At 42.2% G+C, this 23,498-nt stretch overlaps 1 protein-coding gene across 2 annotated transcripts in view; it reads left to right on the forward strand.

Annotated features, from left to right (window-relative positions):
- The window catches only part of CASR (calcium sensing receptor), a 106,392-nt gene extending 83,136 nt beyond the window's left edge, over window positions 1-23,256 (forward strand). Inside the window, exons 5-7 of one of the 2 annotated variants that reach the window (XM_516689.6) lie at window positions 7,480-7,710; window positions 13,745-13,868; window positions 15,319-23,256. In XM_516689.6, the coding sequence (XP_516689.2) occupies window positions 7,480-7,710; window positions 13,745-13,868; window positions 15,319-16,823 (1,860 nt within the window). In that variant the 3' untranslated portion in view covers window positions 16,824-23,256. The remainder of the gene's footprint in view (window positions 1-7,479; window positions 7,711-13,744; window positions 13,869-15,318) is intronic. The other variant, XM_016941745.3, reaches the window with a different exon arrangement.
- Window positions 23,257-23,498: the final 242 nt, after the last annotated feature.

Raw genomic sequence — 23,498 nt, forward strand, 5'->3', positions numbered from 1 at the left:
TTCCTAAAGTAATATATCTAGCTAGTAAAGAAGCTACATCTGCTCCAGGTGATCTGTTCCCCAAAGAGGCCAAAGGAGTTGCTAAAAGAATGACTTTTGCCCTCTGGGCACCACATGCCTTCTAGCTCCTGAGAGGCTGCCAGATCAGCCAGTGGTTTCCAAGTGAAGACACTGGTCCACTGCCTTGAACCCTGGGTGTTCAACAATTGTCCTGACACCTCGGTCCTTACACAAAGAGAAAGTATAGTGTGCAAATAATTGAGAGTGCACACAGCCAACCAGGTTGGAGTCTATTAGACATCTCTGTCCATCTTGAATATTACTGTATTTCTTCTTTCTAAAACAGTGCCTGCTTGGCCAGTAGTGGTCCCTTAATAAATACTTGTTGAATAAACAAATGAATAAAGAAAGAAAATGGGACAAAAATAACTCCTGAGAGGACAGTGGAGGACAGTAACACAGTACCTAGATACAGGCACAGATAAGCGAGGTCAGTGATCTCAGAGAAGTGGTCAGAAAACTCTCACACAAGAAACCACAGTAATGCTGACTTCATAAACTGGGGCTGGAACTTAGCTCTGCATTATTAACAAAGTAAATTACATGAAGGAAAGCATGTTTTGGTAAGGATTTTAAGAGTATAAACAGGGTTATTGAGGCATAAAGATCCAGAAACCATTAAATTTTAAATTATTCTTGCATTTTTAACTGATGTAGGCCTCCTAAGAATCTTTATCAGGAACAATTTATTAGCCTAATTTGTACTAATAAATATGCCTAAAAGAAGAAAAGAAGCAACTTTAAAAAAAATTATTTTGGCCTTTTTGTTTGCTTGTTTTTGTTTATTTCAGTTTAGAATTTAGATCATATTTTCAGTCTTACTCGGCCTGATTCAGCCCAATTGAACTGGTTAGAACTCCCAGTATAATCTTGTATAGATATAGTGAGAACAGACATTACTGTCTGCATCTGATCAGGGAGAAAGCATTCAGTATTTTACCACTGAGTATGATGTTAACATTCATAGATCCCCTTTATAGAGTTGAGAAAGTTCCCTTTTATTCCTATATTGCCGAGAGCTTTTATCAGGAATGGAGGTTGGATGTCATCAGTGCTTTTTCTGTATCTATTCAGAAAATCATGTGGTTTTTCTTTTGTAGTATGTTATTGTAGTTGACCATCAAACCAACCTTTCGTTCCTGGGATTAATCCTACTTGGTCATAATGTATATTCCTTTTTGTACGTGTATTCGTGTGTTTGATTTACTAAAATTTGGTTAAGAAATTTTGCTTCTATGTTCATGAGGACTATTGGTCTATAGTTTTATTTTCTTGTAATATCTTTGTCTGGTTTTGGTGTCTGAGTAATGATGACCTCAGAATGAGTTTGGCAGTATTGACTTCTTTTTTGATGTTCTATAAGACTTTTGTAGAATTGGTATTAATTCTTCCTTAAATCTTTGGCAGAACTCATCAGTGAAGCCACCTTTAGTTGGTTTTCTTTGTAGGATTGTTTTGTTTTGTTTTGTTTTGAGATGGAGTCTCGCTCTGTCGCCCAGGGTGGAGTAAAGTGGCATGGTCTTGGCTCACTGCAACCTCCGCCTCCCAGGTTCAAGAGATTCTTCTGCCTCAGCCTCCCGAGTAGCTGGGATTACAGGCATGCACCACCACCACCAGCTAATTTTTGTATGTTTAGTAGAGATGGGGTTTCACCATGTTGACCAGGCTCGTCTCTAACTCCTGGCCTCAAGTGACCCACCCACCTCGGCTTCCCAAAGTGCTGGGATTACAGGCATGAGCCACTGTCCGTGGCCTGTGGGAAAATTTTGAACGGAAAATTCAATTTATTTAATGGATAGAATGCTATTTAGGTATATATGAGTCAGCTTTGATAGTTTGTCTTTCAAAGACTTTGTCCACATCGTCTAATTTGCCAAATTTACTGGCATAACTTTATTTATAATATTGTTTACAATGTTCTCAGACTATAATTATAATGTCTGCAGCATCTGTAGTGTTGTCACTTCTCGAATTTATCATATTGTAAATATGCATCTTCTCCCTTTTTTCTGATCAGTCTGGCTAGAGATCCATCAACTTTATTAATCTTCTCAAAGAATCAGCTTTTGGCTTTAGTGATTTTTCTCTATATTTTTGTTGTCTATTTCATTTATTTCTATTCTGATCTTTGTCATCTCCTGTCTTCTGATTTATTTCAGTTTAATTTGCTCTTCTTTTTGTAGTTACTTATTTGGAAACTGAAGTCATTGATTTAAAAACCTTTCTTTTCTTATAATATAGACATTTACTGCTATAAATTTCACTATAAATATTTTATTAGCTGCATCCCTCAAATTTTGATATGCTGTGTTTTCATTTTAATTCAGTTTAAAATACGTTCCAACTTTCCTTTTGATTTCTTCTTTGGCTGTCAGGTTTAGAAGTGTGTTATTTGGTTTCCAAGTTTCCAGTGATTTTTCCAAACATTTTCCTGTTATTTGTTTTTAATTTAATTCCATTGGAGTCAACATATTTTGTTTGATTTTAATATTTTTAAATTTATTGAAACTTGCTTTATAATCCAGAATATGGTTTATCTTTATAAATATTTTGTGTTCTTGAAAATAATGTATATTCTGTTGTTGGGATGACTGTTCTGTCAATATCAATTAGATCAAGTTGGTTGATAGTACTGTCCAAGTCTTTTAAGTCTTTTATATTTTTATTGATTTTCTGCCTACTTCTTTCAGCTAATACGGATGCCCTATTGACCTTATTTTTCTCATTTATCCTCAGACTGATAAAAACTTCATCATGGGCACGACTTGTCCACATAGTCATGCTGGACACCTACAGGTTTAATATCTATTCTATTAATTATGCACTCAAAAGACAAGGTTTGAGTATCCACTAAAATCTAGGCCCTCTACAAACCACTGGAGATACAGAAGGAAATAAGACAGTTCCTGCTTTAGAGAAGTTTGGTCTAATGAAGTGTGGGTACAACATTCCTAGCCACAAAGATTCCAGAGTGCTTCCTTCTCCAGATAAGGTGTTTACATTGCCATCTCTTCCCTCCTGCCTACTCTTTATCTCCCTGCCACATCCGAAGTTGGACTTGCCATGTCTCATTACTCAACTCGCTACACCAAGTATCCTAGAGGCTACCTTGTTATCAAGGTTCCTGCCAACTACAAATGTCGGTTTCACTAATTAATTCATATTTGGATTTTTAAAGTCCTTTTCCATGCCTTCTTTTTTGCAACAGCTTTATAAGATGTAATTCACATGCCATACAATTCAGTCATTTAAAGTATACAACTAAGTGGCTTTTAATACATTCACAGTTATGCAACCATAACCACAGTCAATTTTAGAACATTTTCACCACATCAAAAAGCAACCTCATATCCTCTGTCACTCCCTAGGCCCCCAAAGCCCCAGTCTTAGACAAACACTGGTCTACTTTCTGTTTCTATACATTTGGACTTTCCTGGATATTTCATATAAATAAAATCATAAAACGTATGATCTTTTGTAACTGGCTTCTTCTTCCATATTGTAACATGTATCAGTACTTCATTCCTTTTTACAGCCAAATAGTATCCCATTGTGGGGATATACCACATTTTATTTATCTGTTTACCCAATTGATGAACATTTGGATTGTTCCCACCTTTGGTTGTTATGAGTAATGTTGCTATGAACATTTATGTACAAATGTTTGTGTGGACATTTATTTTCATTTCTCCTAGGAATGTACACACACACACACACACACACACACACACACACGAGTAGGATTGTTGGGTCAAATGATAACTCTATGTTTAACTTTTTAAGGAACTGCCAGACGTTTTTTCCAATGTGGCTGCACCAGTTTACATCCCCACCAGCAGTCTATGGAGGACCCCATGTTCTCTACGTTTCAATCAGCCCTGTTTCTTATCTGATCCAATACTTTTTAATGTGAAATCTAGCCTCTTTTTTGCCTTGGCTCCTCTTTACTTATCTTCTGTATTTCCCCTTGTTCTCTAGTACATACATGATTCTTGAGAAATTGATCTCTTTACTGGCCCCATAACACATCATGTTTATTCCTAATGTGATATCTTTGCCCATGCTGTTCCACTGTTCTTAACACCTTCCTTCCCTCTGTCCTTTGCCAGCCAAAATATGCCTGAAACCTGCATTGATCATTTCAGCCCTTTTTAATTTCTATCTCCTCTAAGTTTCTCTGTACTTAGAGATGATACCCCATCAGTTAGCAGTTAACTATATTTTATCTTGCACTGTTTACTGCTTCATTGAATATTTATGTCGTGCATTTTATCCCCTAATCCATATGAAAACTCCATGAGGATGGGATGACCATATCCTGTAGTTCTGCAGCCCAGTTCAGAACACACAGTGGATACTCTGTAAATATTTCCTGGTTGATTGATTCCAATATTATAAAATTCCAGTCTTGTATTTATCATGAGTTTTTTAATGACTACTTAGAAACATTAAGAAAATGATTTTTGATTGTTTCTCCTTTGAAGTTAGGTTTATGGTGGAAATCTCCAGCCCATGCCAACAATAACGCAGAAGACTTGTAGCCAGGGATGAGCTTTAAGTCACTTGTCTGACCAGTGTGAAAGATGACCAGCTAATTATGAAAGGATCTTGTGCAGTTCCCCTCCCCACTTCTACCCTGATGCTGGGAGAGTTCCACTGCAGAGAACTAGTGGACAAAGGAGAGAAGCAGCTTGTTGCCTGGCATGTTAAGAACCAAGGAACTGAAACCTAAATAGGAAGAAGAAATGTATGCTAACTACTAGAGCTTTACCACTATATATGCATTTCAATAAGGATGTATTACTGACCTCTAACAAATATTTGCCATGGACACTGTAAGCAATTTATATTAGAGGTGTAGGATGATGTTGTAGAAAAGCCATGTTTAACCCATAGCTCCAGCACTTAGTGGCTATATGACTTTTGCAAGTTTCTTGACCTTTCTATGCCTCCGTTTCATCATCTAGAAAATGAAGATACTAATAGTTCTAATCCATAGAGGTGTTGTGAGGATTAAATGATATAGTATGTATTAAGTATTAGAACAGGGATTGGCACATAGGAAGTACAAATAAGAGGTAGTTTCCTACCTCTTCACTTTTCTCATCTCCTTTTCCACACACACAGACCTGGCATGGCATGTGGACAGGATAGTGGAAACTCTATGATTAGGATGAAACATTTGCACTGACAAGTCATGGTAGGTACACGGGACCAAAGTATGGAGGGCTTTGGAAGCTACCTGGATAAGTTTGAAGCACATTTCATCTGAGTCATGGTAGGTCCCCAGCAGGAAGTGGGAGGGGCATGATTACAGCATGGAGAAGGATGATGGCCATGTCAGAAAGGCCCCCAAACTGCTAAGAGCAAGGTTTCGACCAATGTGGGAGTGGGGGCAGTATTAAAGAGCAGAAGAACTGCATGTTCCTCTGAGGGCAAGAAGGATGTGTCAGGAAAAGGATGTGTTGGGGTAGAGACAAAAGGATGTACACCACTCTGGGTAGGAGGAAGTCAGGTCACCCCAACAGCGAGGAGAGATAGGAAGTGGAGGTGGAGGTAAAAGAAAGGAACGCATCTAGAACACCTCCTCTGCACTGACGGCCTTAAGGCCTCAGTAAAAATGAAGGCAAACATAAGGTTGTCAACCATCAGAGAAGGTGGGAAGGCTCAGGAGAAGACGAGGGACACAAATCCTTAGTAGGAGCCATTCTCCATCTTTTTTGAGGATGGCTCAGCAGCTCTGGTTGCAGAACCAAGTAGCAGGGAGTGAGGGATCCCTCTCCTTCATAGACCTGAGTTGAAAGTCAGGGCAGTCAGGGCCTGCCAATGGAGCAGCGTTCACAGACTGCAGGTTAAGGGAGGCGCCCAGGGTGGTATGCCTGTGAGCGCACATAGTCTATCATGGACTCTGCCCCCAAGCATGTCTTGGAGCTACTTACGGATAAATCCAAGTGACTCCTCTCCTATATTTAATATTCCTTACTATAAATAAATATTTGTCTAAAAATAAAGTTAATACAGATATCAATTGTTAAGAAGCAGTGCCATCTCTGGAGTGGAGTGGGACAGGAGAGGTACTGGCTCAGTCCACGTGTTTGTCACACATATCAGAATAATTTGGCCTCAGAAAGGCCTATTAAGGCCATTCATTAGATGGACTCAGCCCAAATGTTGTCCCAGTGTGAGATTAGACGTTGGATTTTAAGTAACTTAAAAACAATGATAAATGGCTGGGCACAGTGGCTCATGCCTGTAACTCCAGCACTTTGGGAGGCTGAGGCAGGATGGTCGATTGAGCCCAGGAGTTTGAGACCAGCGTAGGCAACATAGTGAGATCTTGTCTCTACAAAACCAAAAAAAAATTAGCTCAGAATGGGAGACTACTGGAGATTCAGGAGGTGCAGTGGAAGGTGTACCCTACACTCACAGGCTGGACCCTGCCTTACTCTCACGTGGTGTCACAGTGACACAAGGCTGGCCTCACATGAAAGATAAGTGGCTGAGTGCCCACTGCCTCCTCTTGACTGATGTCAGGAGCATGTGAGGAAGCAGAGGCAGGAGCCCAGCGATTCTGCAGTAGAGTACAGCAATTAAGAGTGCAGGATTGTGACCCTGGATGAGATACTTAAAGTTTTCAGTGCCTCAGTTTCCCCAGAAATAAAATAAGCTTAATACTATTTGTTGTGAGGATTTGATTAGATAATGGATATAAAGTACTTAGGGTCGTGCCTCAATGGTAGTAAAATGACTGATATCTAAAATGTTTACATGACAACATGTGATATGTGTTAGTAATTATTATGATGACTTTTTTGTGCAAAGGCTTTGTGACATCTAAAACCTTATAAAAATTCAAGGATTTGCCATGACTCTGACAACAATAATGGCCGGACTTTGCCCACAGCTTCATCTCTTTCTTCCTTCACCCTTTCTGTGAATCTTGGCAGCAAAGCACTTCCACAGCAGCAGGACCATAGGAAAGGAAAGTGCAGAGAATAAGAGCACTCAGTCATTTCTCCTGTCCTTCCCCAATGCCCAGCTCAGAAGATGCCAGGGATGGACTCTGGCTTATAAATCCTGCCCCTCCTGGGGCACCACCAGGTGATGGCACACCTGCAGAACCTTTGACCTGGCCAGTTGCCAGGTGAGATGTCTCCCTTTCCTTTCCCCATCTTCAAGAAAGTGTTTCCTACCCTAATTATAATTTGAATAATAATTAAAGCCCATGGCTTAACAGGGCTGCTGCTAACACAGGCAAGTACTTTGGTGTGAATTAGAAAAAGCTGTCTCTTCCTCAAGTCACGTTCCTCCCACTTTGTTGGAACAAGATAGTCTACCGTTGTTGGCCAGGGCACAGCCTACCTAATTGGTTCTATGTGGCAGCCCTGGGGCTTGTACTCATTCTTTGCTCCTCTTTAGGTCCTGAAGCACCTACGGCATCTAAACTTTACAAACAATATGGGGGAGCAGGTGACCTTTGATGAGTGTGGTGACCTGGTGGGGAACTATTCCATCATCAACTGGCACCTCTCCCCAGAGGATGGCTCCATCGTGTTTAAGGAAGTCGGGTATTACAACGTCTATGCCAAGAAGGGAGAAAGACTCTTCATCAACGAGGAGAAAATCCTGTGGAGTGGGTTCTCCAGGGAGGTAGGTGCTGTCCATCAGAAAACCAGATGTCTCCACCAGGGGCAGGAAACTGTGCTGGGCTTTGGGAGGGCCTTTGGTTTCCCCACTGGACTTCCAAAATAAAGAGTCCACTTCCCTGAACTCTCTGGCCTTTGAAATCTTGGGGCTCCCTGTGAAATCCATAGTGTTTAGTGTAAAGAGAAGAATCTCCAGAACCTGAGCCCCATGCCTTCCTACTGTATTGAAACAGTTTCATTTTTCACAAATATGACTCCATAGCTAGCCACAAAGTTTCCTTGGCTTAAACTTTCCCTACCCAGGGCAAAATATTTAAGCAAATGTAAACATCGGTCAAGTCAGTGGCTCTCAGCTCGGCCGAGGGCAGGGGAGACAAGTTTTAGAGTGGAGGGGACTGCTTTTGGGTTGTCACAATGACCAGGAAGTATTAATGGCCTTCGGCACTTGAGATCCAGGGATACTAAGTGTCCAGCATGTGTGGGACAAGCTTACATGACAAAGAATTGATCCCACCTCAATGGCCAGTAACAGCCATTGAAAGACACTGGAGCCCAAAATGGAGCTGGATGTTTTCACCTGAGTCATTTGGTGTTGTCACCACCCTCACAGCCTGGACAGTTCACACAGAGGTAGTGTGACAGCCCGGGCTGCTGAACTGTAAATCAAAAGAACAATTTATTCTCCTCCTCCAGGAGACCTGTAACAAAGAGGAGGATGCTTGTGTGTCTGAGTATCACTGCAGCTAGAAGCCTGTTAATAACCAGAAGCCCACCCCTCAGTCAATTTGCACTTAAGGAAGAGAAACGTGATACACTGGAATGATGACCATTCTATGATGTTTGTGTCCTAGAATATAGCAGGCTGCTAAGAATCCAGGTCCTCTGTAAGAACACAGATCCTAGACAGGGCATCCTCTTAACTCTCCCAGGAAGCCTGGATAAGACCCACCACATTTCTATTTGCATTTGCCTTTTTACTATCACCTTTGAGCATCTTGGACCACTTTTTTTTTTTTTTTTTTTTTTTTTTGAGATGGGGTCTGGCTGTGTTGCCTAGGCTGGAGTGCAGTGGCACAATCTCGGCTCACTGAAGCCTCTGCCTCCCAGGTTCAAGCAATTCTCCCACCTCACCCTCCCAAGTAGCTGGAATTACAGGCGCACCACCACACCCAGCTAATTGTTGTATTTTTAGTAGAGACGGGGTTTCACCATGTTGGCCAGGCTGGTCACGAACTCCTGACCTCAGGTGATCCACCCTCCTCAGCCTCCCAAAGTGCTCGGATGACAGACGTGAGCCACCACGCCCAGCCATCTTGGACCACTTTTTATAACATAACCAAAGACTCACTTCGTCGTCTTATTAAATGCTTCTTAGGTTGACAGGTTCCTGATGAGATGCTACAATTTCACTGTTACCCAGTATGTAGATGGATTACCACTGGGAAGGTCTCCCATAGACAGTGAATCTCATCCACAGTGTGCCGTTTTTAATAGCTTACACCTCAGAGGTTGGGTTCTTAATTATAAATATGTCATGACTTTTCCGGATGGAGATTTGGGGGGTTCCAGATGTTATATTCCTCTGTCCACTAATTATACCTTTGTCTAATTTATCACATATTTTCACTGACTGGAGTCTAAATTGATCAGCTATACTGCCACCTGTTTACCCCTGTTGGATCATCCGGTTTATCTTTCACCCCCATTAATGCATAGAATTGAATTCTCTACTGCATTGTCTCTCCACTGCAGCAGGGAGCTATCTCCTGTACAGTTCTCCATAGCCCTAACTGTCCTCTCCCAGGCTATGTACATCATGGGCTTAAACATTGATAGATGAATAACACAGGGAATTCTCATTAATTCAGTCACTTATGTTCTTGGAATAGTTGACACAGTTATAAGTTAAATCTAATTTTTTTCCATGGAAACATTACCTCAAACGTAGCACACAATGGATACTCAACAAATCTTAGGATCTACTCTATTATTTTCTGTACTGTTGTGGAAATGACCACAAAAATACCACCTATATTTAACTATAAATTATATATTAATAACTTCCCTACGTATTTCACAAAGTTGTTATTGAGATCAAATAAGATCAAGGATGAAAAGCATATGATCAACTGAATCATACTACTAATATATAAATGCAAAGTATTATTAATATGGCATTATACTTAACTGATGTTCTCAATTTTCTTACAAATGTAGCACTAAATTTAGAGCTAGATAGATCTTTAAAGATCCTTGTATCCAAGCTTCCAATTTGAAGTTGATGACACTGAGGTTTTAGGATGCAAAGGTGACTTCTCAGGCCAAACAGATGGTCAGTATAAAAGCTGAGACCAGACCCCAAGGGCCCTAACTTAGACCTCAGTGCTCCATTCCCTACACTATGCTGCCAATAATTCTTTCCTTGTTTTGCTGCAACAAATAAGAAGTAAAAGAGACACCTTAATTAGGGTCTTGGAATTCAGATGAGCTTCCTTGGCCAGAATTGGACAGGCATCTTTAATAAGACTGTTGAGGAGGCTTGGAGATACTTGACTGCTTTTTGGAAAAATGGATCTTTCTGGTGGCTACCTCAGCCCACTCCTGTGGTGATAGGATTTCTCTTTAGCTCATGGTTGCTGAAGGATGCAGTAAGCGGACCCAGATGGAGACATTCTTCTAAGCCTTGACTGGTATAAAGCAGAGTTTGGTGTAGTGAAAAGTACAGACTTTGAAGACTGACCTGAGCGCGAATCTCAGCTCTCCAGTCAAGCCATTGTGTGACCTTCAGCCTGTTCCTTAACCATTAAGAAGAAGAGAAAAAGAGGCAAGGCAGACATTCCTATAGGCCCTCATTATTTATACTCCTCTTTTTCTTTAAAAATAGAACTCTATTTTAGCTAGACACATGACTACCCAGATTCAAGATGACATTTTTCAGCCTTCATTTCTACTAAGTGCGGCCCCGTGACTAAATCCTGGAGAATGGGATGTAAGTGGCAGTGTTTTGGGATGGCTTCTGGGAACCTTCTTTAAGAAAGTGCTTGCAAGTATCCTTTGCTCTCTTCTTCATCCCTTCCTCTATCTTGCCTCCTGGAAACCAAATGCCACTATCAAGGACTATGAGGCAAAGACAAACATGTCAGAACCACCAGGTAGAAAGAGTCTAGGTGTCCAACATTATGGAGTGCTATATCACTCTAGACCACATCCCTAGACATTTATACGAGAGAGAAATACAGTTCAGTCTTGTTGGGAGTTATTATTTTGAGATTTTTGGCACTCACAGCCTAGCAGAAACCAAGAAGGAAAGCTACTAAATTTATTTTGTGATGATAATATAATCTTGATACCAAAAACAGATAGAACAATACAAGCAAAGACAATTATAGGACAATATTGTTTATATACATAGATGCTCAAATCCTAAATAAAATATCACCAAACAGACCAGCAATGTATAAAATAAACATCATCTGCTAGTAGAGTTAGCGGTGAATGTACAGGAATGTAATGATAGCCAAACTTTACAAAGTTCATACATGTAGCTTATTACATTAGCAGAATAAAAGATAAAAGTTCTGCAATGTCAGTAGACACAGAAAAAGTATCTATTAACATTCAACACCCTCTCAGGTTAAAAACAAAAATTTCGTTACTCTAGGAATAGAAGGGAACCTCACTTTACCTTGACAAAGGATACAGCAACCATTATTCTTTTTTCATTGTATTTCTTTTAAGTTCTGGGGTACATGTGCAGGATGTGCAGGTTTATTACATAGGTAAATGTGTGCCATGGTAGTTTGCTGCGCCTGTCAACCCATCACCTGGGTATTAAACCCAGCATGCACTAGCTCTTTTCCCTAATGCTCTCCACCCCACTACCCTTTCCCAACAGGCCCCAGTGTTGTTCTCCACCCTGTGTCCATGTGTTCCCATTGTTCAGCTCCCACTTATAAGTGGGAACATGGGGTGTTTGGTTTTCTGTTCCTGCAAAACGTAATTCATCACATAAACAGAACTAAAAACAAAAACCACATGACTATCTCAATAGACACAAAAAAGGCCTTCGATAAAATTCAACATCCCTTCATGTTAAAAACTCTAAATAAACTAGGTGTTGAAGGAACATACCTCGAAATAATAAAAGCCATTTATGACAAACCCACAGCCAATATCATACTGAAAAGGCAAAAGCTGGAAGCATTCCCCTTGAAAACTGGCACAAGGATGCCCGCTCTCACCACTCTTATTCAACATAATATTGGAAGTTCTGGCCAGGGCAATCAGGCAAGAGAAAGAAATAAAGGGTATTCAAATAGGAAGAGAGGAAGCAACCATCATTCTTTAATGGGGAAAATTTAGAAGCATTCCTAGTGTGGGTTTGGAAAACAGGGCCTTTAGCTTTCATTGAGTGATCAAATGGGTTGGCAACTCAAGGACTGAGAGCACATCTCTGAGGATACCTTGTCACCATAGTTGAAGATGATGATGTGAGTTGTCCTTTTCCCTCCCCTCCCCTTCCCTTCCCTGGGTCATGAGAGTCTTGGCAATCATCAGGTCCATTACTGCCTTTCCATTCCTCATTCATTAGAAGATAATGTCAATCATCTTCTGTTCAAGTTTTTTTTAACTCCTTTGTCAAGCCAGTCATTTCTGCTAGAAACAACGACAGTTACTTTACTGCTTTCTGTGTTTGTAAGACATCTTACAAAGTAGTAGGTAGAGGGGAGACCCATTAAATAGACATTATGGAAATAGTAAGAGCCCTACTATGTATTAAGCATTACTCCAGGCTTTGTACCTGGGGTTACAAAGATGAGTGAGAAGTGCTCTCTACCTTTAAGATACATATGCTGTTGCAAAACAGACTTCATTCTTATGATACATTTCTTGTCTTTGAAACATATAGATTGTTAGATAGTAAATGACTAATAAATTTCTAGAATGAATACTCAATTAGCTGGTGCAAAGAATGAGATAGAAGCAGGACTTCTTGAAATGGTGAAGCAATGATAAAATTGGACAAAACTGGACAAAAACCACTGAAGAACCTGGAAGTTAACCAGAAGCACACAACAAAAGGTGAAGGGTTTTGTTTGTTTGTTTTGTTTTGTTTTGTTTTTAACAGAAACTAATGAAATTCTGGTAAGAACACTAGTAGTCTATGGCATTTTAGCCTGGGCCTGCTCTTCAGTTGTTTCTAATAATTCAGTTGTTCTTTTGGGTTTTCTTTATGGCAACCATATCATCTGCAAATAACTACAGTTTTATTTGGTCCTTTTCAAAATGTATGCACTTATTTTTCTTGTCTGATTCCACTAGCTAAGACCTCCAGTGCAAAGTTAAAGAGTAGTGGTGATAGTGGATATCCTTGTTTTAAATGGAAATACTTTTAATGTTTTCTCTATATGAATGATGTTTACTCTAAGAGGTTTTTTGTTACCCTTTTTCAAGTTAAAGATATTTCTTCCCACTCCTTTTTTACTAGGCTTTTATCAATAGTTTGTGTTGGATTTCATCAAATGCTTTTTATTTATCTGTTGGTGATCATATGATTTTTTTCTCCATTAATTTGCTAATACAGTGAATAATACTTATAGATTTGTCTAATATTAGACTTTTTTGCACTCCTGAGCATAAACCCACCATGGTCATGATGCATTTTCTTTCTTATGTCCTTTGAGTCTGTTGTCTAGTGTTTTAGTATTTTTCATCTGTTTTCAAGTAGTAGAAAGTAGTGGCGCTTTTCCCAGATCATCATAGAATCCCATGGGTGTGTGTGTGTGTGTGTGTGTGTGTGCATGCACATGTGTGTGTGTGTGCATGTATACACACACACTTTCCCATAGTCATCTGTCCCTTTCACAGATATCAGAACCAAGGACCTCTGGACCTCCCTTTGCCTGGAATGGGCCCAGCGTCTGTCACACTGATTCTTGTGCCCAAACTCCTCCCTCTTACATGTTTTGAAGAGACAGTAGGGCTGGCCGCTGACCCTACAACTACAGCCACTCACCTTTGTGCTGTCTGTCCTCCAGGTGCCCTTCTCCAACTGCAGCCGAGACTGCCTGGCAGGGACCAGGAAAGGGATCATTGAGGGGGAGCCCACCTGCTGCTTTGAGTGTGTGGAGTGTCCTGATGGGGAGTATAGTGATGAGACAGGTAAGGAAACCCCTCTTGGGCACTGTGCAGGGCTTGGTCCACTTCGGAGGCCTGGGGTCAGTGAAGCCCATGGAAGGGCTGGGCTGAGATGGTGCTTTGCACAGTTTCTCATTTAACAAAGGTATGTCTGAGCATCACAAAATGTTGGGCATGGAGGTGGAATAGAAAAAGAATGTTAGATGTTCTTTTAATACTGTAAAAGATAACAATACCTATTACACATCTTTCTCTTACTTCATATTGTCGGCCAGTATATTTCCTTTTTGTTAGAGGTTAGTGGCCCTGAATGGACAAAGTTCTGTCTGCTCCAGACTCCAGAGTTAATAGGCCATCATAGAATTGCCTGCTGGGTGCCTGGCACTGAATTTGCTATCTTACTTGTGTTTTTCCTGTTTCTCAGGTTATTTTTAGGTGGGAATAATAATTAAACCTATCCTATAGAATTTTGAGAATTAGATGATTAATATTGGTAATGCACATGGTAAGTTCTAGATAAATATTTGTTAAATAAAACTTTGGCATATTAGAAGTACTCTATAAATATTAACTATAGTTGATATTATCTCATGTTATCCTCACCCCAGTAATGGGGTTATTGCTGCTCCCATTTTATAAATTAGGAAACTGAGGCTCTGAGAGGTTAAGAAGCTTGACCAAAGTCACATCACTAGTAAGTTGTATGGCCAGGATTCCATCCAGATCTCTAACTCCAAAACCCATGCTCCCTTCACTGCCCAAAACTGCATACTGCCTGGGAGTTAGCAGAGACTTAGTAAACAGTTGTCAATTGAATGAGTCTGCAGCCTCCCTCATCAAAAAGCTGTGGATGTGGAGTGAGGAAAGCACAGGTCATGTGCATGGGATACTCTGCCTTGATCTAAAAGGAAGTCTGCTCTGGCATGTCTACAAAGCCCATGCATATATCCAAAATAAATCACTCTCCATGTGAGATGTCAGATATGTTCATTTGCCTCACTAGAGTAGCCAGTTTACTGCCCATATGTATCCCACAACATCATGTTGTAAACCTCAGATATTACCCAATAATATTTAAATAAATAAATCAGGCTAAGCTTGAATCATTCTGCAAAGAGTTGATGGGCCATGCTAGACCTCTGGTGTGCAGGGCAGCCACCTGTCCAGCAAGGTTGATCATTCCCTGCCATCAGCAGGTAGTGTTAAGTGAAACAAGGGCCTCACCCATGTCATGTGCAAAGGGAAAACAAACTAACAATAGAACCATCAGAGTTACATGAAATTAACCATGTTATTAAACATGTCGGGGTTCAGCATATTTTTGATAATGTGAAAATCAGAATGATTTCATCAAAATGGAGAAAATATGTAGTGACCACATCCAAAAAACTATGTATTCCCACCACCACATGTACACTCACACATTTTAGTCTGTGCCACACAATAACTCACTCTTCACTGGGACATTTTACAGATGCCAGTGCCTGTAACAAGTGCCCAGATGACTTCTGGTCCAATGAGAACCACACCTCCTGCATTGCCAAGGAGATCGAGTTTCTGTCGTGGACAGAGCCCTTTGGGATCGCACTCACCCTCTTTGCCGTGCTGGGCATTTTCCTGACAGCCTTTGTGCTGGGTGTGTTTATCAAGTTCCGCAACACACCCATTGTCAAGGCCACCAACCGAGAGCTCTCCTACCTCCTCCTCTTCTCCCTGCTCTGCTGCTTCTCCAGCTCCCTGTTCTTCATCGGGGAGCCCCAGGACTGGACGTGCCGCCTGCGCCAGCCGGCCTTTGGCATCAGCTTCGTGCTCTGCATCTCATGCATCCTGGTGAAAACCAACCGTGTCCTCCTGGTGTTTGAGGCCAAGATCCCCACCAGCTTCCACCGCAAGTGGTGGGGGCTCAACCTGCAGTTCCTGCTGGTTTTCCTCTGCACCTTCATGCAGATTGTCATCTGTGTGATCTGGCTCTACACCGCGCCCCCCTCAAGCTACCGCAACCACGAGCTGGAGGATGAGATCATCTTCATCACGTGCCACGAGGGCTCGCTCATGGCCCTGGGCTTCCTGATCGGCTACACCTGCCTGCTGGCAGCCGTCTGCTTCTTCTTTGCCTTCAAGTCCCGGAAGCTGCCGGAGAACTTCAATGAAGCCAAGTTCATCACCTTCAGCATGCTCATCTTCTTCATCGTCTGGATCTCCTTCATTCCAGCCTATGCCAGCACCTATGGCAAGTTTGTCTCTGCCGTGGAGGTGATTGCCATCCTGGCAGCCAGCTTTGGCTTGCTGGCGTGCATCTTCTTCAACAAGATCTACATCATTCTCTTCAAGCCATCCCGCAACACCATCGAGGAGGTGCGTTGCAGCACTGCAGCTCACGCTTTCAAGGTGGCTGCCCGGGCCACGCTGCGCCGCAGCAACGTCTCCCGCAAGCGGTCCAGCAGCCTTGGAGGCTCCACGGGATCCACCCCCTCCTCCTCCATCAGCAGCAAGAGCAACAGCGAAGACCCATTCCCACAGCCCGAGAGGCAGAAGCAGCAGCAGCCGCTGGCCCTAACCCAGCAAGAGCAGCAGCAGCAGCCCCTGACCCTCCCACAGCAGCAACAATCTCAGCAGCAGCCCAGATGCAAGCAGAAGGTCATCTTTGGCAGCGGCACGGTCACCTTCTCACTGAGCTTTGATGAGCCTCAGAAGAACGCCATGGCCCACAGGAATTCTACGCACCAGAACTCCCTGGAGGCCCAGAAAAGCAGCGATACGCTGACTCGACACCAGCCATTACTCCCGCTGCAGTGCGGGGAAACGGACTTAGATCTGACCGTCCAGGAAACAGGTCTGCAAGGACCTGTGGGTGGAGACCAGCGGCCAGAGGTGGAGGACCCTGAAGAGTTGTCCCCAGCACTTGTAGTGTCCAGTTCACAGAGCTTTGTCATCAGTGGTGGAGGCAGCACTGTTACAGAAAACGTATTGAATTCATAAAATGGAAGGAGAAGACTGGGCTAGGGAGAATGCAGAGAGGTTTCTTGGGGTCCCAGGGATGAGGAATCGCCCCAGACTCCTTTCCTCTGAGGAAGAAGGGATAATAGACACATCAAATGCCCCGAATTTAGTCACACCATCTTAAATGACAGTGAATTGACCCATGTTCCCTTTAAAATTAAAAAAAAAGAAGAGCCTTGTGTTTCTGTGGTTGCATTTGTCAAAGCATTGAGATCTCCACGGTCAGATTTGCTGTTCACCCACATCTAATGTCTCTTCCTCTGTTCTATCCCACCCAACAGCTCAGAGATGAAACTATGGCTTTAAACTACCCTCCAGAGTGTGCAGACTGATGGGACATCAAATTTGCCACCACCAGAGCTGAGAGTCTGAAAGACAGAATGTCACCAGTCCTGCCCAATGCCTTGACAACTGACTGAATTTTAAATGTTCACAACATAAGGAGAATGTATCTCCTCCTATTTATGAAAACCATATGATATTTTGTCTCCTACCTGCTGCTATTATGTAACATCCAGAAGGTTTGCACCCCTCCTATACCATATGTCTGGTTCTGTCCAGGACATGATACTGATGCCATGTTTAGATTCCAGGATCACAAGAATCACCTCAAATTGTTAGGAAGGGACTGCATAAACCAATGAGCTGTATCTGTAATTAATATTCCTATATGTAGCTTTATCCTTAGGAAAATGCTTCTGTTGTAATAGTCCATGGACAATATAAACTGAAAAATGTCAGTCTGGTTTATATAAGGCAGTATTATTGAGCTCTATTTCCCCACCCCACTATCCTCACTCCCATAAGCTAAGCCTTATGTGAGCCCCTTCAGGGACTCAAGGGTCCAGAAGTCCCTCCCGTCTCTACCCCAAAGAATTCCTGAAGCCAGATCCACCCTGTCCCTGTACAGAGTAAGTTCTCAATTATTGGCCTGCTAATAGCTGCTAGGGTAGGAAAGCGTGGTTCCAAGAAAGATCCACCCCCAAATGTCAGAGCTATGTTCCCTCCAGCAGTGGTGTTAATACTGCCGGTCACCCAGGCTCTGGAGTCAGAGAGACAGACCGGGGTTCAAGCCATGGCTTGGTCATTTGCAAGCTGAGTGACTGTAGGCAGGGAACCTTAACCTCTCTAAGCCACAGCTTCTTCATCTTTAAAATAAGGATAATAATCATTCTTTCCCCTCAGAGCTCTTATGTGGATTAAACGAGATAATGTATATAAAGTACTTTAGCCTGGTACCTAGCACACAATAAGCATTCAATAAATATTAGTTAATATTATTACTGATACTGTAATAATTATTTTTTCCCTTACTTCAAATACAAAACAAAACATACATATTAACCATTCAGATTGTACTGCCTAGCCCACTGATCACAATCACTCTCTCTGTAATAAGCCCAAGAGCTCTGGGCCCAACACATGGGGTCAGCCCTAGTATCACTGGCTCATGGTGAGGAAGCCAGAAAGCTGGTCAGCCCTTCAGGTGGCCCAATGCCCTGTGTCTGCAGTGTCAGGGCCTGGACCTCCAGCATCCAGGGAAGACCATCACCAGTCTAGCAGGAGGTTCTAAGCTGAGGCCAAACCATTGCAATTAAATCTCCTGAAGCCTCAAATTTTACAGCTCTTGGTGACTTCTTCCCCTGACCACTTTCTTCCAAAGGGGCGCCTTTCAGTGATTTGTAGGGCAAATTGGTGGACTTGATAGTTGTTAAGATTATAATGAGAAACCATTAGAGGGCACCATGTGGGAGCGTGACTGTGAGCAGAATGTGGTGACTCAGGATGACCCAAGTGAGGTGCCTGCTCCCCACCTAGGAAGGGCACCGGCCCCCACCCAGCCTGCGCCTCCCTGCAGTCATGCCTCTGAGCAAGGCACCGAGCTGAGTGGGGATTTATATTTAACATTTTACTTGGTCTTAAAAGAAATGCTGAAAATGTGATGGTTTCAAAATAACTATGAGGGAACAGCCTCAACAGAATGTGACATACTTCTCCCTCCAGGGTTTGACTTCAATGTCCATGTCACCCAAGGGGCTTTAGGAGGAAAACATAGGTTTACAGTGAGCTTTCATTTCACCAAGTGCTTGCAAATAAGGAGTCTCTCCCAATGCTGTTGTCAGAAAGGCAGATACAGCAACACTGTCCCAATTTATACGTAGCAGGCACAACTCAGCACAAAATCAGGGGTGTGAAATATGAACTTGCATTGTTTTTCTACAACAACTTAATTTCTATCTCAAATTCCCCTCCAGCCTAGTGACAGAAACTTCATCTTAGTCGAATCGGGGTTTTCACAGTAACCTCAGTGTTTTCTGAGCCAATTTAGATGTTTGGGGATCAATTCAGAGGTTGTTCCTTCTCCCTTCCAGGAGGGTTTTTGTAATGTTGGGGTGGGCCTCCTCAGTCATCAGCAGCTCCCTCATGACATTGCTGAAAGCAATCTTATCTGGCCTTCGCTGGCGTGCTCTGAGGCATTGTATCCTCATCTGGTCCCATCATGGGATTCGTGGTGGTTTTCACGCATGCCTCACTGTCCTAACCAGTCGGTCCCTGTGGGGCCTGCTAGCTCTTGCAGCTACCTCCATGCTCATCCCTGAGGCCCAGAAATCACTGGCAGCCTCACTTCCATGTCTACTTGACTGCTGTCTCCCCATGACAGTACACAGAGCTTATGGAGGCTAACAAAGCTTCCAGGGTACCAGAGAAGAAACAGGGTACATGTCTCCAAACCTGAATAGACTTCGTAGTGGGCAAATAATGGTCACCCAAAGATGCCCACATCCTCATCTCTAGAACCTATGGCTATGTTGTTACATGGCAAGGGTGAATTAAAGTATAGTGGAATTAAGATTGCTAATCAGCTGACCTTGAGATAGGAAGAGCGTCCCAAATTATCCAGGTGGGTCCAGTGGAATCCCAAGGGCCCTTAAATGTGGACGAAGCAGAAGAGTCAGTGTGAGAGCAATACAGTATGAGAAAAACACCACTGGCCTGTACTGCCTTTGCGTAGGGAAGTGGACATGAGCTGAGGAAGGCAGGCTGCTTCTAGAAGCTGGCAAATGCCAGAAAACCGATTCTCCCCTAAAACATCCAGAAAGGAATGCAGCCCTGCCAACATCTTGATTTTAGCCCAGTGACACCCTTGTAGGACTTTGGACCTCCAGATCTGTAAGATAATACATTTGTGTTGTTTTAAGCCATGAAGTTTATAGTAATTTGTTTCAGCAGCAACAGAAAACAAATACATTTGTATTGTTATCTCCTTCCCTGAGTTTTGGCAGCCAGAGCCTGTCTCAGAGATCTATTCCTGTTCTTACTGTGGTCCTCTTCCCTTCACCTAGCTCACTCCTTCCCCTCTAATATTCTATTCCTCTACATCTGCTTGGGAAAGTATAAACCTCATATTCTAAGTCTTTGCTGGCTTTGGTTATAGAAAATACACAGCCATGTTGTCTCATTCTATTATCTGTCAGTAGCAGAAACCTGAAATTGGTAGCTTCAACAAACTAGTGTTTGCTTTTCTCTTGAATAAAGGAAGTCAGGAGGTAAATATATGATCACCTTTTAATTACTTTTTAAAATATTTCTTAGGTTTTGTTAACAATGGGAAACTGCTTACATTTCTTTTGAAAATTAAAATGAATTATAAAGTTAAAAAGATTTTCACTCAAATGAAAGTGTCCTAGAAGATTTTAAGAATTTAGGTTGGAAATTTAGAGGTGACAATCAGCATATAACATCAATACCCTGAAAGTCCCTATGATCGTCACACGTTGTCTAATTGCATTAATTTTGATTTTGGGGAAGTTGGGGCTACCCTACCTCTGTCTCCAAAAGGCACATTTCAAGGCAATGTTGTCTGTCGTTTTGCTCTGGCTGAAATCACATAGCTACGGGCTGGTTCTGCCCAGCCAGAGCTTCCCTTTGCTCATCTGCTGCATTTGAAATAATTATTGCTACAAGAATAATGGAACATCAATAAGGGCTGCTAATCACCGGAGGAGGTGGCCCTCATTTGTCTGAGCCTGAGTGGTCATTTTAGGAGTCCACTGGAGACAAGAATACTCCCAAAGGTAGATGGAATTAGGGTAGGTGGGAGGAAGTTGCCACAGTGAGATCACAGCCTCTGGGAGATGCTGGTTTTCCTGGCCCAGATCATGGAAAAAAAACATCAAGACTTGGATGACAACTTTGAGTGACTTTGCTATTATGCAAGGAGTGAGGCAGGGGTCAGGGAAACAACAAGCACAGGGTAGAACCTGTCACAGGAATAAAGGTGCATTCCAAGGATCCAAAGAAGAGTCTTAGCCTTGAGAGGAAAAGCTCAGCAAGTGATATGAGAAATGGAGAACTGCTAGGTGAAGGCCAACAGGGCAGGAAGCTGGGCAGAGCCAGCATGAAGGTGCCTCTGGGAACTGGAGGGACAACTGTGACTCTAGCACCGAGTGGGGCTAGGGGAACCTTCTCCTCTGTTGGGAATAACCACCACATTCATCCCCTCCCCTGACCCCTGGACAAGAGTGGAGGACACTTGGAGTGGAGACAAGCAGGGGTACCCGTTTAAATCAACAGCTGAGGCCAGATGCAGAGGCTCATGCCTGCAATCCCAGCACTTTGGGAGGCTGAGGTGGGAGGATCACTTGAGCCCCAAGAGTTGAAGACCAGCCTGGGCAACATGGCAAAACCCCATCTCTACAAACAATAAAAAAAAAAAAAACAGCTGGACATGGTGGCATGCGCCTGTAGTGGCAGATAGGAGGCTGAGGTGGGAGGATCTGCTTGAGCCCAGGAGGTGAAGGCTGCATTGAGCTGTGATTGCACCACTGCACTCCAGCCTGGGTGACAGAGCAAGACCCTGCCAAAAAAAAAAAAAAAAGAAGAAGAAAAACAGTTTTATTGGTAGAGGCGGGGGGAATAATAGAGATACAGCACCAGCTCCCTGCCTCTAAAATGTGGGCACCTGGGTAACTAGATAGCACAGGAAGTTAGAACAAATAAAAGCAGCAAACTCTGTGACTGAAGTTTCAGCACATGGATGGCAAATATTTTCAAGTTTGGTGAAAATAGGTAAGAGATCAAGGCCCAAGAATAAACCCTGGGGTCATTACAGGATTTCCTGTAAAGGCATCAGGAAATGTTTTTGGAAGAATGTGATTGTCTTCGTTGATATCAACCCAAAGATGTGGTTATTGTTCAGAATGTCCTGATTTTCTTTAAATGTTTTGTTTCTATCTGACCTCTCATTATAAATGAGAAACTTATAAATTATAAATATACACTCATTATAAATGAAGATTGCTTGGTAATGGACTAATGGATAATTGTTTCTGCTTCTTTAGGATGTTCTAAATTTTTCCCAAGTTTTGTACATTAAGCACAAAATTATAACAGGAAAATAAAGAAAAGAATTTAAAATCAACATGCAACCAAATTTTAAACAGATAAGTATATCATATTAGATAGGAATCACCATACTGGGTCAGTCACCCCTCCTCCAAATTTTTCTTTATTCTTTTTTTTTTATTATACTTTAAGTTTTAGGGTACATGTGCACAACGTGCAGGTTTGTTACATATGTATACATGTGCCATGTTGGTGTGCTGCACCCATTAACTCATCATTTACCATTAGGTATATCTCCTAATGCTATCCCTCCCCCCTTCCCCACCCCACAATAGGCCCTGGTGTGTGATGTTCTCCTTCCTGTGTCCATGTGTTCTCATTGTTCGATTCCCACCTATGAGTGAGAATACGTGGTGTTTGGTTTTTTGTCCTTGCGTTAGTTTGCTGAGAATGATGGTTTCCAGCTTCATCCATGTCCCTACAAAGGACATGAACTCATCATTTTTTATGGCTGCATAGTATTCCATGGTGTATATGTGCCACATTTTCTTAATCCAGTCTATCATTGTTGGACATTTGGGTTGGTTCCAAGTCTTTGCTATTGTGAATAGTGCCACAATAAACATATGTATGCATGTGTCTTCATAGCAGCATGATTTATAATCCTTTGGGTATATACTCAGTAATGGGATGGCTGGGTCAAATGGTATTTCTAGTTCTAGATCCCTGAGGAATCGCCACACTGACTTCCACAATGGTTGAACTAGTTTACAGTCCCACCAACAGTGTAAAAGTGTTCCTATTTCTCCACATCCTCTCCAGCACCTGTTGTTTCCTGACTTTTTAATGATCGCCATTCTAACTGGTGTGAGATGGTATCTCATTGTGGTTTTGATTTGCATTTCTCTGATGGCCAGTGATGATGAGCATTATAAATGAAGATTGCTTGGTAGTGGACTAATGGATAATTGTTTCTGCTTCTTTAGGATTTTCTAAATTTTTCCCAAGTTTTGTATATTAAGCACAAAATTATAACAGGAAAATAAAGAAAAGAATTTAAAATAAACATGCAACCAAATTTTAAACAGATAAGCATATCATATTAGATAGGAATCACCATATTGGGTAGGTCACCCCTCCTACAAATTTTTCTAGAGCTCTAATTAGCTCCCAAGACTTTCATGGGACTTTTAAATTTCTGAACGGGCCGAGGACATAGAATAGTGGAAAAGAGGGGGATTCTAGGCAGTATGACAGATAAGTTACATGTCTTTGGATGAGGCACTTAAGCTTTCTTTGTCTCACTTT

The sequence above is a fragment of the Pan troglodytes genome, chromosome 2 (assembly GCF_028858775.2).
Source record: "Pan troglodytes isolate AG18354 chromosome 2, NHGRI_mPanTro3-v2.0_pri, whole genome shotgun sequence".
NCBI classification, from domain to species: domain Eukaryota; kingdom Metazoa; phylum Chordata; class Mammalia; order Primates; family Hominidae; genus Pan; species Pan troglodytes.